The sequence below is a fragment of the Lepus europaeus genome, chromosome 19 (genome assembly GCF_033115175.1).
Source record: "Lepus europaeus isolate LE1 chromosome 19, mLepTim1.pri, whole genome shotgun sequence".
In the NCBI taxonomy this organism is placed as follows: domain Eukaryota; kingdom Metazoa; phylum Chordata; class Mammalia; order Lagomorpha; family Leporidae; genus Lepus; species Lepus europaeus.
Genome location: NC_084845.1, coordinates 6,240,842 through 6,263,803, shown reverse-complemented (window position 1 = coordinate 6,263,803; position 22,962 = coordinate 6,240,842). Strand labels below are relative to the sequence as shown.

General features: G+C 60.9%; 2 protein-coding genes across 4 annotated transcripts in view; one reads left to right on the top strand and one right to left on the bottom strand.

Annotated features, from left to right (window-relative positions):
• Nucleotides 1-2,789: 2,789 nt before the first annotated feature.
• Nucleotides 2,790-22,962, bottom strand: part of NUP62 (nucleoporin 62) — a 20,196-nt gene continuing 23 nt past the window's right edge. Inside the window, exons 1-2 of one of the 3 annotated variants that reach the window (XM_062176451.1) lie at nt 22,896-22,962; nt 2,790-5,316 (exon numbers count right to left, since the gene is read on the bottom strand). The exon at nt 22,896-22,962 is cut by the window's right edge and continues 23 nt beyond it. In XM_062176451.1, coding sequence (XP_062032435.1) covers nt 3,697-5,259 — 1,563 coding nt within the window. In that variant the 5' untranslated portion in view covers nt 5,260-5,316; nt 22,896-22,962 and the 3' untranslated portion in view covers nt 2,790-3,696. Of the gene's footprint in view, nt 5,317-20,552; nt 20,842-22,426; nt 22,625-22,895 lie in introns of those variants that run through there. The other 2 variants (XM_062176453.1, XM_062176454.1) reach the window with 2 other exon arrangements.
• The window catches only part of ATF5 (activating transcription factor 5), a 3,578-nt gene continuing 3,497 nt past the window's right edge, over nt 22,882-22,962 (top strand). The window contains exon 1 of the mRNA XM_062176455.1: nt 22,882-22,962. This exon is cut by the window's right edge and continues 8 nt beyond it. The gene's annotated coding sequence lies outside the window, so the exon portion shown is untranslated.

Genomic DNA, 22,962 nt, shown 5'->3' with positions numbered 1-22,962 from the left:
GTGTCACTGTCCATGCACTGCACATCTCCGCCTGACTTCTGGTCAGTGCCTTCCCACTGGTGGCTCTCGGCACCGGGACACTGGCCCCTGCTCCCCCTGCTGGGCACCCGTGGGGCCTGCACCAGCTTGCCTATCTCGGCTTCCTGTTCCTAGGCAGGCCCAGACGCCTGGGGGCGGGCGCGCCCTGCGATGCCAGCGTCCCAGTGCCGGCGCTGCACTTACCAGCTCCCTGCTACTGCACCTGGGCGGCAGCAGATGCTAACCCAAGTGCTTGGGCCCCTGCCACCCACTCTGGAGACCAAATGAAGTTCCTGGCTCTGGCCTGGCCCAGGACAGCCATTGTGGCCATTTGGGGAGTGAACCAGCAGCTGGAAGATCTTTGTCTAACTCCACCTTTCAAATAAATCTTAAAAAAAAAAGTCTGGGGCCAGCATCCCATATGGCGCTGGTTCATGTCCCGGTTGCTCCATTTCTGATCCAGCTCTGCTACGGCCTGGGAAAGCAGTGGAAGATGAGCCGGGTGTTTGGGCCCCTGCACCCATGTGGGAGACCCACAAGAAACTCCTGGCTCCTGACTTCTGCCTGGCCCAGCCCCGGCCATGAAGGCCATTTGAGGGGTAAACCTCAAATGAAAGATCTCTGGCTCGCTCTCTCCCTCTATTAACTGCCCTTCAAATAATTAATCTTAAACAAACAAACAAAAGACCTGTCACTTTTTATATGTATGTAAAGGGGCTGGTGCTGTGGCACAGTGGGTTAAAGCCCCAGCCTGCAGTGCCTGCATCCCTTATGGGTACCAGTTCGAGTCCCGACTGCTCCACTTCTGACCCAGCTCTCTGCTATGGCCTGGAAAAGCAGCAGGAGACAGCCCAAGTCCCTGGGCCCCTGCACCCACACGGGAGACCTGGATGAAGCTCCTGGCTCCTGATCGGCCCGGCCCCGGTCATTCTGGCCATTTGGGCAGTGAACCAGGAAGGAAGATGTCTCTGTCTCTACCTCTCTCTGTAACTCTTTCAAATAAATAAAACAAATCTTAAAATAAAAATAAAAACCCAGACCCTTGTGGTGCCAAGCTGTGCCGGATGAGGCAGGGGACTCTGGACTCGGGCTTCTTTGGGATTCGGAGAAAGCCACAAGCATAAACCAACTCCTGCCCTAAAACAGAAGAGGCAAGGCACCGAGAGCTTGCTGGAGTCACCTTCACAAGCCTGGTTCCCACTCAGTCACACTGGCTGTCTTCCTGCCCAGACTGAAGAGGAACTTAAGCAGAGGCCAGCTGGCGGGACTGGCAGGGAGCGCATCTGTTTTCTTCCTGGAAAGGGAAATCGTGATTACAAGGAAGCCGTGGTCTGCAGGCCACTTCGCCCCGCCCCGCCCCCAGGCAACACAGGACCCCTCCCCATAGCCATCCTCCCAACCTTCTTCCAAGTGAGACACCCAAGATCTCCCAGGGTGTGGGAAGAAAACGTCAGAACTTCAGATTTTTATTTTTAAAATACAGGAGGGGCCGGCGCCATGGTGCAGTGGGTTAATCCTCCGCCTGCGGCGCAGGCATCCCACATGGGTGCCGGTCCTAGTCCTGGCTGCTCCACTTCAGCTCTCTGCCGTGGCCTGAGAGCAGTGGAGGATGGCTCAGGCCCTTGGGCCCCTGCACCTGCGTGGGAGACCAGCAGAGAGCGCCTGGCTCCTGGCTTTGGATCGGAGCAGTTCCGGCCATTTTGAGTGAACTGGTGGAGGGAAGACCTTTCTCTCTGTCCCTCTCACTGTTTGTGGCTCTATTTCTCAAATTAAATAAAATCTTTAAAAATAAAGGAAAGCAACCAAGTTTTACTCATGTTTAATATGTGATACAGGAGTGTATGCGCACACACACACCGCAGGGGAGCACGCTCAGGGTGGGGTCGTGGCACAGGTGCTCATGCTGCCGGCATCCGGTACCCATGGCACCGCTCTCTGCTTCCCAGTGAGCTTCCTGCTGAGGCAGCTGGGGCGGCAGCAGACGGCGGCCCAAGTGTCGGGGTCCCTGCCACCCAGGTGGGGGCGCCGTGCGGAGCTCTGGCTGCGCCCTGGCTATTGAGGCCATCTGGGGAGTGAGCCAGTGGGAGGGGAAGACCTCTCCCTCTGTCACTCTTTCAAATGCATATTTTTTTTAAATGTCCATTTTTTTCCCTAGGAAGATTGTGTGGCCTTTGACAGGGGCGCTCTGAGCTCGTGGGCTCAGAAACATTGCTCCATGGATGTCGAATGAAAAAACGCAGGCAGGAAACAGACTGCTTTTCTAGGGGCAGGAGCGCAGGCCCTCGCCATGGTCAAGGCTGGGAGCGGGCAGCAGTGCTCACGGAGGCTGGCGGGGTCTTCCTCCTCCCTGTGCTGTGGCTGCTGCCTGGAGAGTTGTGTTGGCCTTCAAGGCCCCAGATGACTTGTGATCTTGACGTTGGAAGCTTCTGGAGATGTGAGCCATGGGACGGATGAGGCCAAGGGGCCGGAACCCCCGTCCCCCAGGAGGGAGAGCGCCCAGCAGCTGGCCGGGCCCCACCTGGAAGTCACCTGTTTTGCCCGAACCCGCCAGCTAGCCCAGGAGAGGAATGGATGCTGCTCCACCAGGGTGACGGCAGGCAGTGCGGGTGCCACCGGCCGCGTCACCGCACAGGTCTGCGTGTTGCGCCCTTCGTCCAGCACAGACCCAAGCACTGTTCGCGCCTGTTGGCCGGAGGGCGCCAACACAGTGGCTTCTGGGAGCTGCTCGCTCTCGACCTTCTCCCCCTGACGTTACACACACGCACGGCAGCTGTGTTTCAGGTTTTTTATTCAGGAAAGCGACATACAGCCATGGGTATCGTGGAGAATGCAAAGTACAAAGACACAGGACACCTGGGCGGCAGCTGGCTCTGCACGCGGGACCTCAGGGGGTCAGGGCCACTGCATGGCCACCATGGCAACTGAGGCCGCTGCAGTAGGCAATGTGCTGGACCAGCGTGACGCCAGGTTTCATCTTCATCCTTTGCTCATTCAACAAAGTTGACTGGGATTGTGCTGGGGACACAAAGGGGAACAGCAGTCAGTCCCTGCCCACAGGAGCTCAGTCTACCAGTGAGACGGGGGCCAACAGTCGGCACAACACGACACAGCCAGTGTCTCCCTGGGTACAGGCTCAGTGTGCTATGGGGCCAGGCGGGACGGTTCCCTGGAAGAGGGGAGGCCCGAGGGCCCACCTGGAAGGGGAGTGGGCACAGGGAAGCCCACCCGGCTTGGCTCTTGCCTGCTCCCAAACCCTTAGCTGAGCAGCCTCTCTCTCCTTGCAAAGAGCAGTGTGCCTGGGCGGTTAACTTTCCCAAGTACACAGCTTAAACCCCACCACGGGGCTGAGGGCAGCCCGTTCACCTCGGCACTTCCACTGTGTGCTGGACAGAGCGGCCGGGCGGCAGCCTCTCCAGCCATCAGCGCCTCTGCCGGGGGAGGACGAGGTGGGTGGCAGTGGGTGAAAGGGGCCAAAGACACACGACTCAGACGCAGGAGCCGCCCACCGGCCACTGCCCGCCCACTGGCGCTCGGGAGGCTTCCTACGCATTCGCTAGCGGTCAAAGTCAAACCACAGAACACTTCTCTCCACAGCACAATCGTGTCAGAGAAACCAGCATGCCACGGCCGCCAGAGAGCGCCGGGCGGGCTCCTCCGCCGCGGCCCCGCCCCGCGCCGTCAGTCGAAGGTGATGCGGAAGCTGCGCTCCTGCTCCTTGCGCCGCCCCTCGCACACCTTGGTCACCTCCTCCACCTTCCTCTGCAGCAGCGCCGAGTTCTGGTCGATCCACTGCAGCGAGTCCATGTGCGCGTTGAGGATCTTGCAGATCTGCTGCAGGGGGTCGCTGGTGTCGGCGGGGCCCCCGGACGTGTTCAGGTGCTCGATGATGTCCTTGAGGTCCTGTGCCATGCGCTTGAGCTGCGCGTCGATGTTCTCGGCCAGCTTGTAGGTCTTCTCGCGCTCCTCGTCGGCGTGCTGCAGGCACACGGCCCCGCTCTGCTCCTTCACCCAGCCCTCCAGCGGGCTCAGCAGGTCCTCCAGCTCCTTCTGCTGCGACAGGATGAAGTCGAGCTCCTGGTCCAGCCGCTTCTGGTCCAGCTTCACCTTCTCCACCTGGCGGTGCAGGCTGGTGATGCGCTCGCCGTTCTCCACGAGCGTGCGGTCCCAGGCGTTCACCTGGGTGGCCTGCTGCAGGAAGTGCCGCTCCTGGTCCTCCAGCTCCAGGCTCCACTTGTTGATGAGGCTCTCCAGCTGCGCGTAGGTCATCGCGGGGCTGCTGGCCGCCCCGGCCGCTGCACTGGGGGCCGCCGGAGCGGTCGCGGCGGCCGTCGTGTTGCTGGGGACCCCGGCCGGCGCCAGAGGTTTTAGATTCAAGGCGAAGCCGGTGGTGGCAGTGGTGGTGGTGGCGGCGGCAGCGGATGTCACCGTGGAGGCACCAGTAGCTGCTCCAGGGGCCTTCAAGGTGAAGCCCAGTGTCCCAGTCCCGGGCGCTGCGGCGGTGGTCGCTGGGGCACCGAGGGAGAGCCCCGTGCTGGTGGATGAGGTGGGAGCCGCCGCTATGGAGGCAAAGAGGGTGGGCCCAGCGCTGGAGGTGGCGGCGGGCGTGGGCGCGGCCGGCTGGCTGGGCCCTGCCCCGGTGGCCGCTGGCGTGGCTGCGGTGAAGGGAGAGCCGGTCAGCGCCGTGGGCTGGGCGGCCGAACTCCCCACGGAGCCGATGTTGAAGCCAGACGTCCCCGTCTGGGATGAGCTTCCCCCGGTGAAGGAGAACCCTCCGGACGTGGTGGCCGGCGCCGCAGGCGTGGTGGCAGAGCCGAACACAAAGCCGGTGGGAGCTGTGCCCTGGCTGGAGGTGACGGTGCCCGACGTGGCACTGGTGAGGGCGCTGCTGCCGAGCCCAAAGCCACTGGGGTTCGCTGTGGCTGAGGTGGCAGCCGTGCTGCCCAAGTTCAGCTTCGGGGCGTTGAGACCTAAGGAAAAGCCGGTGCCTCCGGAAGCGGGAGTCGTGGTGCCAAAACTGAACGCCGGGGTCTGTGCTGCTGGCGCTTGGGTCGTGAGAGAGAACAGCCCGGTGGAAGGGGTGCTCGCGGCCGCTGGGGAGGGAGTCCCAAAATTAAACCCGCCAGTGCTAGACGTAGAGAAAGAGAACCCCGTCGCCGGCGTGGTGCTGGTTGCTGTCTTTGCGGTGCCAAAGGTGAACCCGCCTGTGGGGGCCCCAGTGCCTCCAAAATTAAACCCGCTCATGGCTCCAGCTCTGGTCGGCAGCAGCTGCTCCGGCTCCCACAGCCGATCTGATGAGATCTGCAAACCGGGAAGATTTTTAAAGCGAGGAAGTGACATGATCAGACGGCAGTCTCCACCAGTAAGGTGGGCACACAGCAGCCCCTCCCCCTCGTTCTGCATGACCTACACCAGCCAGCGGCACGGCCTGGGCCGCATTCCTTGGAGAAGGCCAGACAGGGCCTGCACCGACCTCGCGCCCCGCGGTCACAGTGGAGGTGTTCCCCGGGAGCAGGAGCAGACAGCGCCATGCCAGCGGCTGCCCTGACAACTGGGATGTGTGGTCTGATCCGCTCGGGCTGCTCTGGGCCTCACAAAGACAGATGAGGGCCCGGAAACTGGGGCTTGGCTGCCTAGGGCCCAATGCGGGCACGCGCCTCACCGCTCAGCAGGAGGGACGCGCCACAGTGCCCGGTGCCAGGCTGAACCAAGGGCGGAGTCAGCCGCTCAGCGCCCTCCCCTCCCTGGAGCAGGAGACGGCAGGTGACGGCAGGTGACGGTGGGCAAGAAGACGCAGGTGAGAGGACAACGGCACCCAGAGGCGCCAGGAGCCAGCACACCCCCGCTTGCTTTAAGCTGACAGCACTGAGGAAGGGGCGTGTGTGGGGGCGGGACAGGGCTATTTCCACACAAATGGTCACATACGGGACGTGGGTGATGAGGGGCCCAGGAGAGCTCACTCACAACTGCCCCAAGGCGGGATTCCTAAACCCCTCACCCGACATGGAAACGGACCACGGGCACCCCCGCGTGCGGTTGCGGGGTAAGCGGACACACAGGAGGCGTGGGAGACAGAGGCTGGGCAGAGGAAGCTTCCAGTGCACCCGCTCAAGTCAGAGACAGACAAGCTCCCCACCCTCCACCGCACCTGCCGCCTTCTGCACAGACCTCTTACAGTTTTTCTATCTGGTTTTTCATCTGCTAGGCATTGGGAGACCGAGAATTCTGTGGGCTCACTTCCCAAATGCCTGCAAAGGCCAGAACTGGGCAGGTCAAAGCTGGGAGCCAGGAAGTAGGTCTCCCCTGTGTGGGGCAGAAGCCAGTCAGGAGCAGAGCTGGGGAACACCCAGGCCCCTGGATATGAGGTGCAACCATCTTAACTGCTTCCTACCCGCCCCTTCTCCCACCCCGTACTCCTGTGGCAATGACACCAGGGTCCCCAGTGCTGGACCTGCCTAGTCTAAGCTAGAGGACCTCAACTAGCTGCTCAGTGGCAACACCCAAGAGCACGTGGTCAAGACGGCCGCGCCCCCGCGGAGCCTCGTGTCTCATTTCCGGCTCTGGCTCTGGCTGCCGGCCGACCAGACTCTGGGAGGCAGTGATGGCTCCTATCACTGGGCTGCTGCCACGCACCTGGGAGACTGGACTGGGCTCCCAGCTCCGGCCCCGGCGTTACAGATCGGGGGCGTGAACCAGCAGATGGGAATGTACACTCGCTCTGCCTGGCAAAGAAGAAAACCCCTCTCTGGCGGGATCCTGGCCGTGACACTTTCACAGGGTTCTTCTGGGGGCTTCTGAGAAAGGTCCTCAGAGGCCACAGCGGTGTCTGGGCCCCAACTACTTCCTGCGCGACAGGACCACCTCCTCCCTGTCAGCCGCCTCAGGCCGGGGCTGCCACGACCAGCAGCTAAAAACACCCAGCTACACCTACATGTCTGTTCTCAAGAACTCCGCTCCAGAGAGCACCTGCTATGAATAAGTTACAGCTAAAACCCCCAAGGGCACTTATCAGGAGCTCTGTGGGGCTGGCGCCGCGGCATAGTGGTTAAAGCCACTGCCTGCAGTGCTGGCATCCCATACGGGCACCTGGTCGTGGCCCAGCTGCTCTACTTCCTACCCAGCTCTCTGGTGTGGCCTGGAAAAGCAGGAGGAGATACCCCAAGTCTCTGAGACCCTGCACCGGTGTGGGAGACCTGGAAGCTCCTGGCTTCGGATCGGCGCAGCTCTGGCCGTTGTGGCCATCTGGGGAGTGAACCAGTGGATCAAAGACCTCCCTTTCTCTCTGCTTCTGCCACTCTGCCCTTCAAATAAATAAATAAGTAAACACATAACCAAGGTCTCTGGAGCTATTTAAAAACCAGAGTGGGGCAGGCATGGTACCTGTAGCTAAGACGCCACAGCCCACTTCAGAGTACAGAGGCTCAGCTCCGCGCGTGGACAGTGGGAGGCAGCAGTGGTGGTTCGATGGTGGATCCTGTGACTCACATGGGAGACCTGCACTGTTTCTCGTTCCTAACCTTGGTACCCAGGGCCCTGGTGGCCATTTCGGCACTGAACCAAGGAATGGGAGCGCTGTCTTTTAAAACAAACGCAACAGCCTCGTCAGTTCCTGCCACCCAGGGCTCCATGTGTAAGGGCACAGGTGTTGATCCAGTCCTGTTCTACACCACTATGAGCTCCTCCTCACTCCTGTAGACAAGTTTTGGGGCAGGTACAATGGGCAGCAGGTTCTGGTGAAAAGCTGAGGGGAGCAGGGTCGGTCAGGGCAAACAGGGAGGGCAAGGGCCTGGGAGTGGGCAGAGGCGGAAGCAGAAGGCAAATCTGGGGTGCCCAGGGCTGGGGGGCTGGAGACAGTGGATGCAGTAAAGGGTTGGCCCAGGAGGCCTGGAGAGGCCAATCCATGCACATCCCAAAGAGAGGAGCGAGCCTCTGGAATGTTCTGCCCGAGGGTCAGTGCTGACAATGCTTAGCCACACAGGCCACCACACCTACTGGACTGACAGTGAAAACCCAAGGCTTCAGGGAGCTTCTCTGGCCGGCGTTCCCACGTCACGCTGTGGCGAAGGTGACACACGTCAATAGGACTCCACTCTGAATTCTGAACTCTACTCCTGGGCTAGTGATATGCAACAGGATCCTCCCCAGTGATGCTGGCCAGCCGACGACCACCAGGGCAAACAACAGAGGGGCACACACGGCTTCTAGGAGCTGGGCACAGACAGGAACAGATGCTCCCCAGAAGCTCTAAAAGGAGCCAGCCCTGCGGACGCACTTTAGACTTCCAGAGCGCAGAAGCACACACGCACTGCTTTCAGCCACTCCGTCTGCTGGCCACAGCAGCCACGCAAACCTAGTGGCAGGGAGACGGCAGCAGAAAGCACAAACAGAGCTGCACGGGAAAACGCACCTGCCGGTTGGGGCTGGAAGGGGCTGGACACAGGCCAGCTGGGAAGAGGAGTGAGGTGCGATCTGCAGCCCCGGGCATCCCCGCTGCTGGGGTGACTGCAGGAGGTCATCTGTGCCGCCAGGGGACACAGGGCGGCGGAGGACGCGGAAGGTGTCAGCTCCCCGGCCTTGCTCCCTGCTGTGTCCTCAGCACCCAGCTCGATAAATAGCCAGGGTCAGGGTCAGGCTGACTGGATGAGGACACTACCTGCCGTTACCCAGTGCCACAGCACACGGAATGAGCAACAGGCCCAGAGCTGTCACGGGGCCAGCCAACAGCCCCAGCACGGGATCCACGTCCTCCGGTACCTACGCTGACCATCGACCACCGGCCCGGGGCAGGGATGCTCCACTGAGCACGTCAGGATTAGGTCTTGGGGGGTTCCCAAGCAGATGTGCGGCTGAGGGAGCCCCAGATGGCAGGGGGGAGGGGTGGAGCCGGGGCAGAGGCCTGACGCCAGGCTGCCTTTGCCTCTCCCCTCTGCAGCATGACCGACCCTTCAGCTCTGACCCACATCTGCCGCCGACACTGACAAGCTCTGTGCCCTCGGCGGGGCAGGGAGCCCAGCAAAGCTCACTCCCCAGGACTCCATGACGGGGGGTGCTGAATACGAGCGTGCCCTGAGGGGCTGTGGGGGCCGTGAACACTGTGGGTACGCGCTGACTTAGCAGCAGGCCTGTGGCCTTACAAGCGCAGTTGCAGACTGCCCCGAGGGCGGGGCCTTTTCTGCTAGCCTCCTGGCCCAGCACAGCTCAGGGTGGGGAGCAGGCTCTGCCCCTCCACTCCCAGCCTTGGGCTCACTGGCTCTAAGTCCATCCCCCACGCCTTGGTTTCCCCATCTGCAGGGTGATGAACTTAGGTGATGCGGTTCAGGCTCCTGCCATTCAGCTGACGGCCACCTGGTGGTGCTGCAACCACACTAAGCCCAGAGGGCACCCAGGAAGCACAGGGCCAAGAGCTCCTTGCATGACCTACCCCCCCCACCAGAGGAGGACAGCAAAGGAGATGAGAGAGCAGGTGGGGATTGAGAGCCTTGTGAGGCCAATCCAGGGCTGGGGCTCAAACATCTCCCCTCCCTGGGTGTCTGGCCCATACCTGGGCTCTGTGTCAGTGCAGGCATTCCCTGTCCACGTCCTGTCCCCTGCCCACCTGGGCATCTTCACTGGCCTTTGCCACCAGCACAGTAAACCTGGTATGTCAAACAACTGCTCCCTCCAAACCCAGCTGTTCTTAAAAAAACAAAACAAACCCTGCGCCTGACCAGTGTTAACCCTGCGCCTGACCAGTGTTAAGGCACAGCAGATCCAGCAGCCACCCACAACGCCAGCATCCTGTGCAATTGCCCGTTCGAGGCCCAGCTGCTCCGTTTGATCCAGTTCCCTGCTAATGCACCGGAGAACGCAGTGGAAGATGGCCCAAGTGTTTGGGCCCCTGCTACCTATGTGGGAGTCTTGGATGGAGTTCCAGGTTCCTGGCTTTGGCCTGACCCAGCCCTATGGGGAGTGAACCAGTGAATGGAAGATCTCTCTTCTTGTAACTCTGCCTTTCAAATAAATAAATCTTTTTAAGATTTATTTTTATTTATTTGAAACTCAGAGGTATACAGAGAGAGAGGAGAGAGAGAGAGAGAGAGAGAGAGAGAGACAGAGAGAGAGAGAGGTCTTCCATCCGAAGGTTCATTCCCCAGTTGGCCACAATGCCCAGAGCTATGCCGATCTGAAGCCAGGAGCCAGGATTTTCTTCTGGGTCTCCCACGTGGGTGCAGGGGCCCAAGGACTTGGTTCATCTTCCACTGCATTCCAGGCCATAGCAGAGAGCTGGATTGGAAGTAGAACAGCCTAGTCTCAAACTGGCACCCATATGGGATGCGGGAGGCATTCAGTGGAGGCAGCGGCTTTACCTCCAATAACACAGTGCTGGCCCCATAAATAAATCTTTAAAAAAGGGGGAGGAGATGGGGCCGGTGCTGTGGCGCAGCAGGTTAACGCCCTGGCCTGAAGTACCGGCATCCCATATGGGCGCCGGTTCTAGTTCCGGCTGCTCCACTTCTGATCCAGCTCTTGTTATGGCCTGGGATAGCAGTAGAGGATGGTCCAAGTCCTTGGGCCCTTGCGCCCATGCGGGAGACCTGGAAGAAGCTCCTGGCTCCTGGCTTCAGATCAGTGCAGTTCCAGCCGTTGCGGCCAATTGGAGAGTGAACCAACGAATGGAAGACCTCTCTCTCTCTGCCTCTCCTCTCTGTGTAACTCTGACTCTCAAGTAAAAAAATAAATAAATCTTTAAAAAAAAAGGGGGGGGGGGAGGGAAGGGGAGGGAGAGGAAGCACTGTGGCCTAGTGGGCAGCCAACACCTGCAGTGTCTGCAGGTTCGAGTCCCAGCTGCTCCACTTCCAATCCAGCTCTCTGCTATGGCCTGGGAAAGCAGTGGAAGATGGCCCAAGTGGGAGACCCGGAATAAGCTCCTGGCTCCTGGCTTGGGATCAGCCCTGCTCCAGCTGTAGCAGCCATTTGGGGAGTGAACCATGGATAGACTTTCTCTCCTTCTCAGTAATTCTGCCTTTCAAATAAACAAGCACTCCAGCCAGGCAGGCAGCCTGCGTCTCCCAGTGCTCCATGGATCTGCCATCCAGCTCCAGCTTCTGACCACTTTTCTGCTAACAGCAGCCGTGATGGCTCAGGTGAGCGTGGCCCCTGCCACCCACTGGGGACACCTGGTTTGAGTTCCCATCTCTCAGCTCCAGCTTCGTCCTGGCCCAGTCCTGACTGGGTGGGGGGTGGGGGGGCCCATGAAGGGGAGACAGCTGGGTATTTCTGGCCAGACCAGCGTGTGGATTCCCAGGGGATGGGCCGCAGCCTGGCGGTGGCCTGGGCTCTCCCTCCAGCTGTCACACAGCCACACTGCCTGCAGGCACAGTCTGCAGCTTCCCCCACCCCTGCCCCCGCCAGGGGCTCACCTCTGTCGAAGGCCGTTTCTCCGCACAGTACCAGGGAGGGTGGATGGAGACGCCTGCTGGCGTTCGACCGCCCTCAGGATTCTGCTCGTCTCCTCCAGCCCGTTCCTCCCCAAGCCTTTCAACCGCCCAGGTCTAGGAGACAGGCATGACCAAGCGTGCACCTGTCTGTGCATCTGCTCCGTGCGGGTGGCCATGGGAAGCCTGGCCGCACAGGTGGCTCTGCCGAGTCACAGGAACCTTGGCTGCATGCGAGCTGTGTGACTAAGTGCTCAGTGTCCCTGTGCCCAGGGTGCCCCAGTCCTCAGCTGACCCAATGACACACGCAGTTCAGAAAACGACAAGTTCACCGTGTGAGCAAAGCCTCGAGTTCTCCGGGCTCCACGTAAAAAGGCACAGAGGACACCGTGTGCCTGTCTCGCCCAGGTCTCACGGGCACCCGCTCACACCCCTGGGGACAGGTGGCTCCGCGCGGCTTCCCAGAGGGCCTCTCAGTGCATTCCAGCCTGCAGGTGCACCCCCTACCCCCACCCTGCCCCAGTCTACACCAGGCAGGTGGGAGACTCGCTGCTGGGCACCGCCCCCACCCCAGCTGAAGCATCTGAGACACCTCCTGCAGGGCAGACAGGGAAAGCGAGGCTCGGAGCGGCGCCGACCTGGCCAGGCACAAAGCCCCGCCGGCCACCTGCTGCCCAGCACCGTCTCCGAGGCCCGAGGAGACTCTGGGACGCAGCTTCCCATGCTTCCCTCTCCCTTCTTCCTCTGGAAGTCCCTCCCCGGCTAATTGGCAATTACCCTCTCCTCCGGCTCCCGAGGCCCGCAGGCACCTGGAGGGGCTCAGGTGGTACAAACAGCAACTCCCCCCCAGGAGAACGAGCAGGCACGGAGGGGGATCCAGGACGGGAGGGGATGGAGGAATACTCTGCCTGGGGCCCTTTCTGTTAACAACTATTTGGTTTCCTTCTCCAGTATCACAAGCTTTTATCCTCCTAACAACATTAAAAGGGGGGGGGGGGGGAGTAGCGCTGTGGTGTAGCAGGCAAAGCTGCTGCCTGCAGTGCCCGCATCCCATGTGGCGCTGGTTTGAGACCTGGCTGCTCCACTTCCGATCCAGCTCTCTGCTATGGCCTGGGAAAGCAGTAGAAGATGGCCCAGGTCCTTGGGCCCCTGCACCCACGTGGGAGACCTGGAGGAGGCTCCTGGCTCCTGGCTTTGGATTGGCACAGCTCCAGCTGTTGCAGCCAATGGGGAATGAACCAGCTGATGGAAGACCTCTCTCTGTCTGCCTTTCTTCTGTGTAACTCTTTCAAATAAATAAATCTTAAAAAATTATTTGAAAGTAAAGAGTTGGGGGAGGAGTAGTGAGAGAGAGGGACAGAGAGAGAGATTCCATCTGCTGGTCCACTCCTCAAGCAATGGCTGGGGCTGGGTCAGGCCAGAGCCAGGAGCCAGGAGCTTCTTCCCAGTCTCCCACGTGGGTGCAGGGGCCCAAGCACTTGGGCCATCCTCTGCTGCCTTCCCTGGCAAATCAGCAGGGAGCTGGATCGGAAGTGGAGCAGCCAGAACCTGACCCAGTGCCCATATGGGATGCTGCTGTCACTGCAACACAAGGCTGGCCCCCAACTACATTTACATAAACTGATACAGACAGAACCGGCGCTGTGGTGCAGTTGGCAATGCCGCCTCCCGCCTGTGGCACTGTCATCCCATATGGACGCCAGTTAGAGTCCCAGCTGCTCCACTTCTAATCCAGCTCTCTGCTATGGCCTGGGAAAGCAGTAGAAGATGGCCCAAGTGTTTGGGCCCCTGCACCCACGTGGGAGACCTGAAGCTCCTGCCTCCTGGCTTCAGATTGGTGCAGCTCTGGCCATTACGGCCAATTGGGGAGTGAACCAGCAGATGGAAGACCGCTCTCTGCCTCTGTAACTCTGCCTTTCAAATACATAAACAGATCTTAAAAAGAGAGATACTGCTTGGGAGACCTGTACCTCCTATCAGAGTACCCGAGTTTGGGCCCTGTCTCCTGGCTTCTGCTCCAGCTCCCTGCTCATGTGCATGTGGGGGGGCAGCAGGTGATGAGTCCCTGGAACCCACATGTGAGGTCCAAGCTCCTGGCTTTGGCCTGGCCCAGCCCTCACTGTTGTAGGGCCTTGGGGTTGAACCAGCAGTGGAATAATGCATTTATTAAGAATTGTTTCTCGCCGGCGCCGTGGCTTAACAGGCTAATCCTCCACCTTGCAGCGCTGGCATACCGGGTTCTAGTCCCGGTTGGGGCGCCGGATTCTATCCCGGTTGCCCCTCTTCCAGGCCAGCTCTCTGCTATGGCCCGGGAGTGCAGTGGAGGATGGCCCAAGTCCTTGGGCCCTGCACCCGCGTGGGAGACCAGGGGAAGCACCTGGCTCCTGGCTTCGGATCAGCGAGATGCGCCAGCCACAGCGGCCATTGGAGGGTGAACCAACGGCAAAAAGGAAGACCTTTCTCTCTGTCTCTCTCTCTCACTGTCCACTCTGCCTGTCCAAAAAAAAAAAAAAAAAAAAAAAAAAGAATTGTTTCTCTTGGGGCAGGTGCTGTGGCGTAGCAGGTAAAGCTGCCGCCTGCAACGCAGGCATCCTGTATGGGCGCTGGTTCGAGTCTCGGCTGCTCCACTTCCAATCCAGCTCTCTGCTGGGGCCTGGGAAAGCAGTGGAAAATGGCCCAAGTGCTTGGGGCCCTGCAACCCTGTGGGAGACCTGGAGGAAGCTCCTGGCTCCGGCTCAGCCCAGCTCCAGCAGTTTCATCCATTTAGAGAGTGAACCAGCGGATGGAAGACCTCTCTGTAACTGTGCCTCTCAAGCAAATCATTAAATAAAAATCTATATTCTTAAAAAAAAAAAAGAAAGAAAGCAAGCAAGCAAGCCCAGGGGAGAGGCTGACTAACCTCCCCAGGGAGTGTGGGAAAAGCCACAGAAAGGCTCCTAGAGGAGGAAGAGAGTTTGGTTTTGAAAGGTGAGAGGGAGGGCAGGAAGCCATGATGGGCATCTGTCACTCATCACCTCATTCCAGGTGACGGGGCAGATGGGTGAGGGCCCGCTGCCTTAGGCAACAGGACAGCACAGGATTTGCACCAAGACACAATGGCTGATGTTCAGGGTCAGGGCCACCCAGGAGGCGCAAATCAGAGCCTCCCCAGGAGCGAGTGTTGGGAACGGCAGCTGAGAGTCCAGGCGGGGCCTGCATCCCCCACGGGAGCACCTGGCGCACCCTGGCTCTGCTTGAGTCCAGCTCCCTGCTGATGTGACCCCGGGAGGCAGCAGCGAGGGCTCCAGTCGCGGGGTCCCCGTCACTCACATGGAAGACCTGCTCCCTGCTTCCACCCGACCCAGGCCAGACTCTCGGGAGCACCTGGAGAGCAAACCAGTGATGGGAACTCCGTTTCTCTCTCTCAAATAAAACAAGCAAACGCACACTTCAAACCTTCTAGGGTGGCACTGGTAATTTGTGGGCAAGTCGGAACGCTTGTGCAGTGTTGGTAGCACAGAAATGACGCGGCCACTTGGGAAAAGGGCCTGGCAGCTCCTCACAAAGCTGCAGCACTTTCCCTCTCCTGGGTCCTGCTTCCGAGAGCACAGAGACCTGCTGGGACCGGCACCTGGCCTACGGCTAAGACAGCGCCCAGATCCCTGATACCGGACCTTGGGAGGCAGCAGGCGACGGCGAGGGGATCCCTGCTGCCCGTGTGGGAGACTTGGTCGAGTCCTCAGCCCCGGCTTCAACCTGGCCCAGATGCAGTCACTGTGGGCCTCTGCGGAATGAACCAGTGGATGGGAACTGTCTCTGCCCTTGTTTTTTTTAAAGATTTATTTATTTGAAAGGCAGAGAGAGAGAGAGAGAGAGAGAGAGAGAGAGAGAGAGAGAGAGAGAGAGAGGTTTTCCATCTGCCGGTTCATTCCCCAGGTGGCCGCAATGGCCAGAGCTGTGCCAATCCGAGCCAGGAGCCAGGAGCTTCTTCTGGGTCTCCCACTTGCGTGCAGGGGCCCAAGGACTTGGGTCATCCTCTGCTGCCTTTCCAGGCAAATTAGCAGAGATCTGGATCAGAAATAGAGCAGCCAGGACTCGAACCAGTGCCCATATGGGATGCCGGCACTGCAGGCGGCAGCCTTACCGGCTATGCCACAGAACTGGCCCCCTTCTCTGCCTCTTAACAAACAAAAAAAGAGGGGCTGGCGCCGTGGCTCAACAGGCCAATCCTCTGCCTGCGGTGCCGGCACACTGGGCTCTAGTCCCGGTCGGGGCGCCGGATTCTGTCCTGGTTGCTCCTCTTCCAGTCCAGCTCTCTGCTGTGGCCCGGGAGTGCAGTGGAGGATGGCCCAAGTGCTTGGGCCCTGCACCCCATGGGAGACCAGGAGAAGCACCTGGCTCCTGGCTTCGGATCAGCACAGTGTGCCAGCTGCAAAGGCCATTGGGGGGGGGGTGAACCAACAGAAAAGGAAGACCTTTCTCTCTTTCTCTCACTGTCCACTCTGCCTGTCAAAAAAAAAAAAAAAAAAAAAAAAAAAGGAAACAAAGAGCCATGCCCAAGTGCAGCCCGTTTGCTGCGTAAACTGCTCTCAATGTGTGTCCAAGGAAAAGACCACCAAGAAGTTCACCATTCAGAGGGCTGGCATCGTGGTGCAGCGGGTTCAGTTTCCACCTGCCATGCCAGCACCCCATATGGGCACCGGTTTGAGTCCCAACTACTCCACTTCTGATCCAGCTTCCTAATGACCTGGGACAGCAGTGGAAGATGGCCCATGTACCTGTACCCCTGTGGGAGACCTGGGAGAAGCTCCTGGCTTCAGATCACCCCAGATCCAGCCATTGCAGCCATTTGGGGAGTGAACCAGTAGATGGAAGATCTCTATAACTCTGCCTCTCAAGTAAATAAATCTTTTAGAAAAAAGAAAAGCTGGCGCCGCGGCTCAATAGGCTAATCCTCCGCCTTGCGGTGCTGGCACACCGGGTTCTAGTCCCGGTCGCCCCTCTTCCAGGCTAGCTCTCTGCTGTGGCCCGGGAGTGCAGTGGAGGATGGCCCAAGTGCTTGGGCCCTGCACCCGCATGGGAGACCAGGATGAGAACCTGGCTTCTGTCTGAGGATCAGCGTGGTGCGCCAGCCGTGGCGGCCATTGGAGGGCGAACCAACGGCAAAGGAAGACCTTTCTCTCTGTCTCTCTCTCTCACTGTCCACTCTGCCTGTCAACAAACAAACAAACAAAAACAAAAAAAGAAAAAGAGGGGCTGGCGCTGTGGCACAGCAGGTTAATGCCCTGGCCTGAAGCGCTGGCATTCCATATGGCGCCGTTTTGAGACCCAGTTGCTCTACTTCTGCTCCAGCTCTCTGCTATGACCTGGGAAAGCAGTAGAAGATGGCCCAGGTCCTTGGGCCCCTGCACCTGCATGGGAGACCCAGAGGAAGCTCCTGGCTCCTGGCTTTGGATCAGCTCAGCTCTGGTTGTTGCAGCCAATTGGGGAGTGAACCATCAGATGGAAGACCTCTCTCTCTCTCTGTTTCTGCCTCTCCTTCTCTTTGTGTAACTCTGACTTTCAAATAAAGAAATAAATCTTAAAAGAAAAAAAAGAAAAAAGAAGATGAAAACCTATGGGGGGGACAATGGAAGTCACACTTAGTAACAAAGTTATGGATGACCCAGCAACTCCTCTTACAGGTACACACACAGGAAAGCTGCACACAGACGCGGACAGCGCACTACTCAAGGCAGCCAAACAGAAGGCAGGCCCAAGTGGATGGACGGAAAAGCTGATGGTTTGCCCGTACACTGCCATGTGTTCTACCCATATACAAGAGGTGTGAAGCACCCATCCGGCTACAGCCGGGACGAACCTGCCAACGACGCGGAGGGAAGGCAAGGGCACACGTGCGCCGCAGGGCTGTCAGGATGGAACTTCTAGAAAGGCAGATGCATGGAGACAGCAGCTCCATCAGTGCCTGTCTAGGGCTGGGTCGGAGGAAAGGACCGAAGGGACGATGGTCCTGCACCACCCGGGAACGGGCCACAACCCCCAAGCCAGCGGCCACTCTCCTCAGTGGACGCGGGTCCTGCACTACCCCAGGAACGGGCCACAACCCCCAAGCCAGCGACCACTCTCCTCAGTGGACATGGGTCCTGCACTACCCCCACAGTTCACCGGCCAACCAGGGGCTGCCAGCAAAGGGGCAAGCGGCCAGCAGAGTGGCTGCAGGCGAGCAGGGATCTCACCCGAGGATGCTGGAGCTCCTAACAGGACCCTGCTCTCTCGGGCTGGCTGGTGACAACAGGCTGGGGTGTGCAACAGAATTGAAACCCCCCAGTGAATCGGGGCCACCAGGGCAGGCACAGGACAGAGACCTGGAGAGGGGCTGAAGCACGGGGCAGGCGGTGCGGGGGCGAGACCCCGCCTCACTCATCAACACCTGCTTCCCCAGGGGAGAGGCACCTTGTCAGCGGGGGAGGGAGGGAGGGGTTGCCATGGAGAGGTTTCTCTGGGAACCAGGGAAAGCAGCCAGTGTGGGGCAGGGTGACTGATTCGGTCCCAGTCTCATGGCTACAGTAACATCATGGACACAGGTCCTCTGGGGCTTTATCTGCGCTGGTGGGAACTGGGGTCACGCCCCCTTTGCCGATAAGCGCAGCGAAGCCTAGAGAGCTTGAGGGCCTTGCCCGAAGCCACACAGCTCGCCAGGACTCTGACCACGGCCCAGCTCCCAGCTAGCCTCTCTCGGTGCCACACAGCACCCCACCCACCCTCTGTGACACCCCAGGTCATCACATGACCTTCCGGGGTAGCTCAGCTCACAGGGGGATCCCAGGGGACTCCCGCCCTGGGGCCCGAGAGGCTTGGAGCGAGGAGGGCCCTGCTGCTGCCTTCTGCCACCCCCAACTCTTCCTGCCGTAGCAGGGTGGGCAGGAGTCAGGGAACCCAGGGCAGTGCCCATGCACCTGCTGGGGGGGCCACCGGGGGGCCCCAAGTGTCCTGTGAGGCCTTTCCACAGAACACGTGCAAACCACAGACGCGCCCAGCCCCTCCTGGCTCCGAGCCTCTGGGCAAGACGCCTCCAGCCAACCCCCACCTTCAGGCCTCTCTAGGCCCCTAACAGAGAAGCCCTGGGGGAGCCCCCCCCGCCCCGCAGTGAGCTACATGGGCACCTGGACCTCAGGCAGTTCTCCAGCGACTTCCCTGCTCCCCGTGGAGCCCGTGCAGTCCCGCACAGAGCGGTGTGGCCCCGGTCCTGTCTCGAATGAGGATCACAGGTTTGGGAAGGGGAATCGCTGACCACAGAGGTCAGGAAGCTGGCACCTACGCTCCCATCCACACTCACGACTGGCTGAGGTTTCCCGCGTCCCTTCTGAATTACCTGCTGTCCTTTGAGACTGCGATCTCACAGAAAAAAAAAAAAAAAATTCCAGCGTTTCCGTGGAACCAGCAGCTCCTGGACCATGGGCCGGCCAGCCCTGGACATCACCTGCGCCGTTCCAGGGGCCCAGGTACTCCTTGTGTCTCCGACACAGGCCCACGGGGCTGTGGGGACAGCTCACACCTGCCGAGCCAGGTGCTGGTTCTGCTCGCACCCCCACTTCCCTGGAGGGAACAGCAGCACAGGCCACCCGGGCGAGTGACAGCAGCCAAGGGACGAAGCACCCAGAACTGGCCCTGTCCTTTATCCCAGGCCTGGAAGCTGGAGCTCGGGGAGGAGGGTAGGCTGCACAACGGCCTCGCCAAGGTGACGGACCCAGTCCACAGCTGGAGTTCCGCCCTCCTCCTGTCTCTGCAGGACTTAAGGATTTGCAACACAGGTAGGTGCTGTGCTGGGATATCCAGGCGGGCCCTGCGTACAGGCCCACAGGTCTTTCCAGGGAAAGGCGGGAGGAGCAATGGGGGAGCCAGGCGACGGCACCATGGGAGGTGAGGAAGAGGCCCACGCTGGAGGACACGGGTGGGCTTGCAGGCTGGGGACGAGCGTCCGCCCCGGAGCCCCAGGAGCGCAGCGCTGTGCACCACCTGAGTCCCCTCACTTCCAGAGCTCTAAGGGAGCAAGTGCATGGCAACTTGTGACAGCAGGAACAGGAAACCAAGAGAGGGTGACAGCAAGGATGTCACGGCCGGCTTGGCAGCGGGGGCCTAGCCTGGCTGTAAGCGCTCCTGCAGGGACTTTGAGCCGCCAGCCACGTGGCAGCCTGACCGCCTGCCCACCCCCACACTGCCCTTTCTCCAGCAGAGCTGGCCTTGGCCTTCTGCCCTTGTTTGCCAGGACGCCCACCTCCAGCCCCTGCACCCCTGGCCTGCGTGACTGCTACCCTCCCTGACCCTGCGCAGCGGCCGCTGTATTGAATCCCCAACTTCTGTGCAAAAACAACTCTTCTGGGGGCCGGTGCTGTGGCGCAGCGGGTTAACGCCCTGGCCTGAAGCTCCAGCATCCCATATGGGCACTGGTTCAAGACCCGGCTGCTCCACTTCCGATCCAGCTCTCTGCTATGGCCTGGGAAAGCAGCAGAAGATGGCCCAAGTCCTTGGGCCCCTGCACCCACGTGGGAGACCTGGAAGAAGCTCCTGGCTCCTGGCTTTGGATCGGCGCATCTCTGGCTGTTGCGGCCAATTGGGGAGTGAACCAGCAGATGCAAGACCTCTCCCTCTCTCTGTGTAACTCTAAAAAAAAAATCTTTTACAAAAATGTCCTGACCCCTTCCAAGGTCGCAGCCTGGGGCTGTGAGGGACAATTCTGGGGAGCAGGAGGGGCCCTGACCTTGCCCTCCAAGTACAGAACAAAGTGTGGATGGAACGGGAAGTGAACACACAGACCCTGCGCCCCCGTCGGCGCTGGGCTTCACCTGCCTCACTTCTGGACCCCCCCAGGCCTGCTCAGGAGGGCAGCTCTCCTGTGTCACTGAGTTGGGTCCTTTACCCCCTGCCGCGGGTCCCAGATGTGGTGGAGGTGGGAGGTAGGCGGGCTGCCTGGCTCTGACCCATGCCGAGGCTCCAGACTGGAACCTGGGTCCTGGGTGATGCAAAACTTGGGGCCTTTTCCATCATGCCAAGCGCTCGCTATCTTGATTGGGAAACATGGGGGGGTTGTGGCAACAGTGCAGGTGACAAGGGGAGGGCAGGCTGGATCCACACGACTTGGCAAACCTGAGGTGTGAGGTGAAGGTCCAGGCTTGGAGGCCGCTCACGTGCCCTGTGCCATGATGTGTGGGCTCTGCACACCTCTTCTCCTTCCTGGCGCCTCAGCCTGGTCTCCCCAGCTGGCCTACGCCACGAGGCTCCATGTGGTACTTGAGGCTTGGATTCTTGGGGCCCCACACAGGGGGCTGGTCCCCTCCCCCTCACCAGGCTGTGTGGGGCCTCTCCCTCAGGCAGGGCTAAGCGGGAGCCTTAGCTGTCGCCAGGTGCTCCTGGGCCCCCAGAGAATCCTCTCGCTCCTCCCCAGCAGAGCCACAGCTGATGCAACCTGCCTGCAATCGGCCGCCTCACTCCCCAAGACAGGTGCTTCCGCACCAAAAAAGGAGTCCCAGCAGCCCAGCCCAGCAGTGGGAGGGGCCCGCACCCCAACCGAGACCACGACCCGGGGTGGCAGGCAGCTCGGAAGCCCCCACCTGCACACTAGAAGGTGCCAGCAGGGGCCGGGCAGCGAAGGGCGCCAACTGGCATCCACTTAGCACCACTGAGTCAAGCTGCTGGGGGGGGGGGGGAGGGGACAGAACTGGGGGGGCCCAACAGCTGGAGCTAGGAGGCCCTCAGAAGCTGGGACACGGGGACGGCGTCCCTGCTGCAGGCGGCTCTCCTAGTGGGCATCCGCACTTCCAGTTATTCAAAACAGCCCACCCAGCCACCCCCTCAAAGGCCACAATCCAAGCCGCACCGTAACGCCGGCGTCTCATCGCGTGCCGAGCCCGAGCCCCGGCGGCTCCGCTGCTGACCCAGCTCCCCGCTGATGCACCCGGGACGGCAGCAGACGGCCCCCGCGTGGGAGACCCGGACGGAGCTCCAGGCTCCTGGCCTCGGCCTGGCTCTGCCCTGGCCACTGTGGCCGTTGGCAGAATGACCCAGCGGATGGAGTAGCTCTCTCTCTGTACCTGTGCCTTTGAAATAAATTAAAAAAGCAAGCAAACAAACAAAGCTGAAGCATTTTCCATAAAATACCGGACCAGTATTCTTCAAAACTGTCAAGGCCAAGTGTTGAGCCACCGCCACAGAGCAGGGAGACTGTGGAGGCCCAAACGTGGAAGAGGGGACAAGCCGTGCAGGGAGGGCGGCACGGCCCGGGCTGCTGCGGGTTCCTCGGGGGACTAACGTGCCACAGGAACACGTTCACGAGGGCACTGCGCGAGGCCACAGACACGCTGTGCACCTCTCAACCTCTCTGTAAACCTACATTATTCCCGAGCACGGTTTATTAACACCCCCTCCCCCACGCATAAGCCGGGGGAGAACGTGCCTCCTCCATGCCAGCAGCGTGGCCGCCACCCCACCAGCACCTGCGCGTGGAAGTGGGGGAGGTCGGCCAAGTCTCCCACAAGTCTTCCAGGGCAGCCATGGATTAAAGCAGCTACTGCTTAGCGATGGAGCCGGAACACAGGCCCCGGGGCAACGCTGTGGAGCAGCCCCGCGTCTCGGCCCTCATCACGGGGAGGCGGGCCGGACTCTGCGGGCCCACGGGGACGGAGGCCACGTGCTCGGAGTGGACAGGCCGGACCCTAGACGGAATCAGGGCTGACCTCTGGGTGGGGTGTCCCGAGCTGGAGGGGCGCAGGGCAGGAAGGGAGGCGTCTTCGGTAGCAGAGAACGGACCCCAACCCACCAGGCTGGGGCAGGGCGGCCCCCAACTTCTCGCCCTTCTAACAACCGACCGGAAATGCGCACCGCCCCCCTCCCCGTTTTAGGCAGGGGTGGGGGGGCGGCCTCGGCCGAGTAACCGGGCGAGATGGCCAGGGGTCAGGGAGGGCAACAAGGCCCGAGTCCCCGCGCCCACCACGTGCGGCGAGGCCGAGCCAGGGTCCCCTTACCAAGGGCGCGGGCGGCTGTGTTCCGGCTAGAGCGGACTTATTTTGTTCACTTTTCTTGCCCGGGGCCCCGCCGGCCGGTCCCGGACCCGATGGAACGCGGGCTGATTGTGACTCCGGGCCACGCGGCTCCTCGGGCTGGGACGGCGGTTGGGGGGCACGCAGAGACCCGAGTGGGGCGGCCCCCAGACACACGAAGCGCGGTGCGGGGCCGGACCCCCGAGCCCCAGGTTCGGGCCCCGCAGCCGGCGGGGGAGGGCGCCAGCCCCGAGTCGGGGGCGAGGGCAGGAGGAGGAGTCCCCGGGGTCCCCGGGGCCCGAGAGGCGGGGCGCGGAGGGATCCGGCGGGCCGCGCTATATCTGTGCCGAGCGCCCCGGGCCGCCGCACTCCCGCCCGCTCCTCACGCTACCGCGCAGCCCGGCCATGGCTCTGTAGCCGCTGCCCCCGGTGCCCCGACCCGCCCCGCGCTTACCGCGCCTGCGCCCTCCGCTCCCACCGTCTCGCTTCAGCCGAGGCCGCCGCCGCCTCTTCTCGCCGCA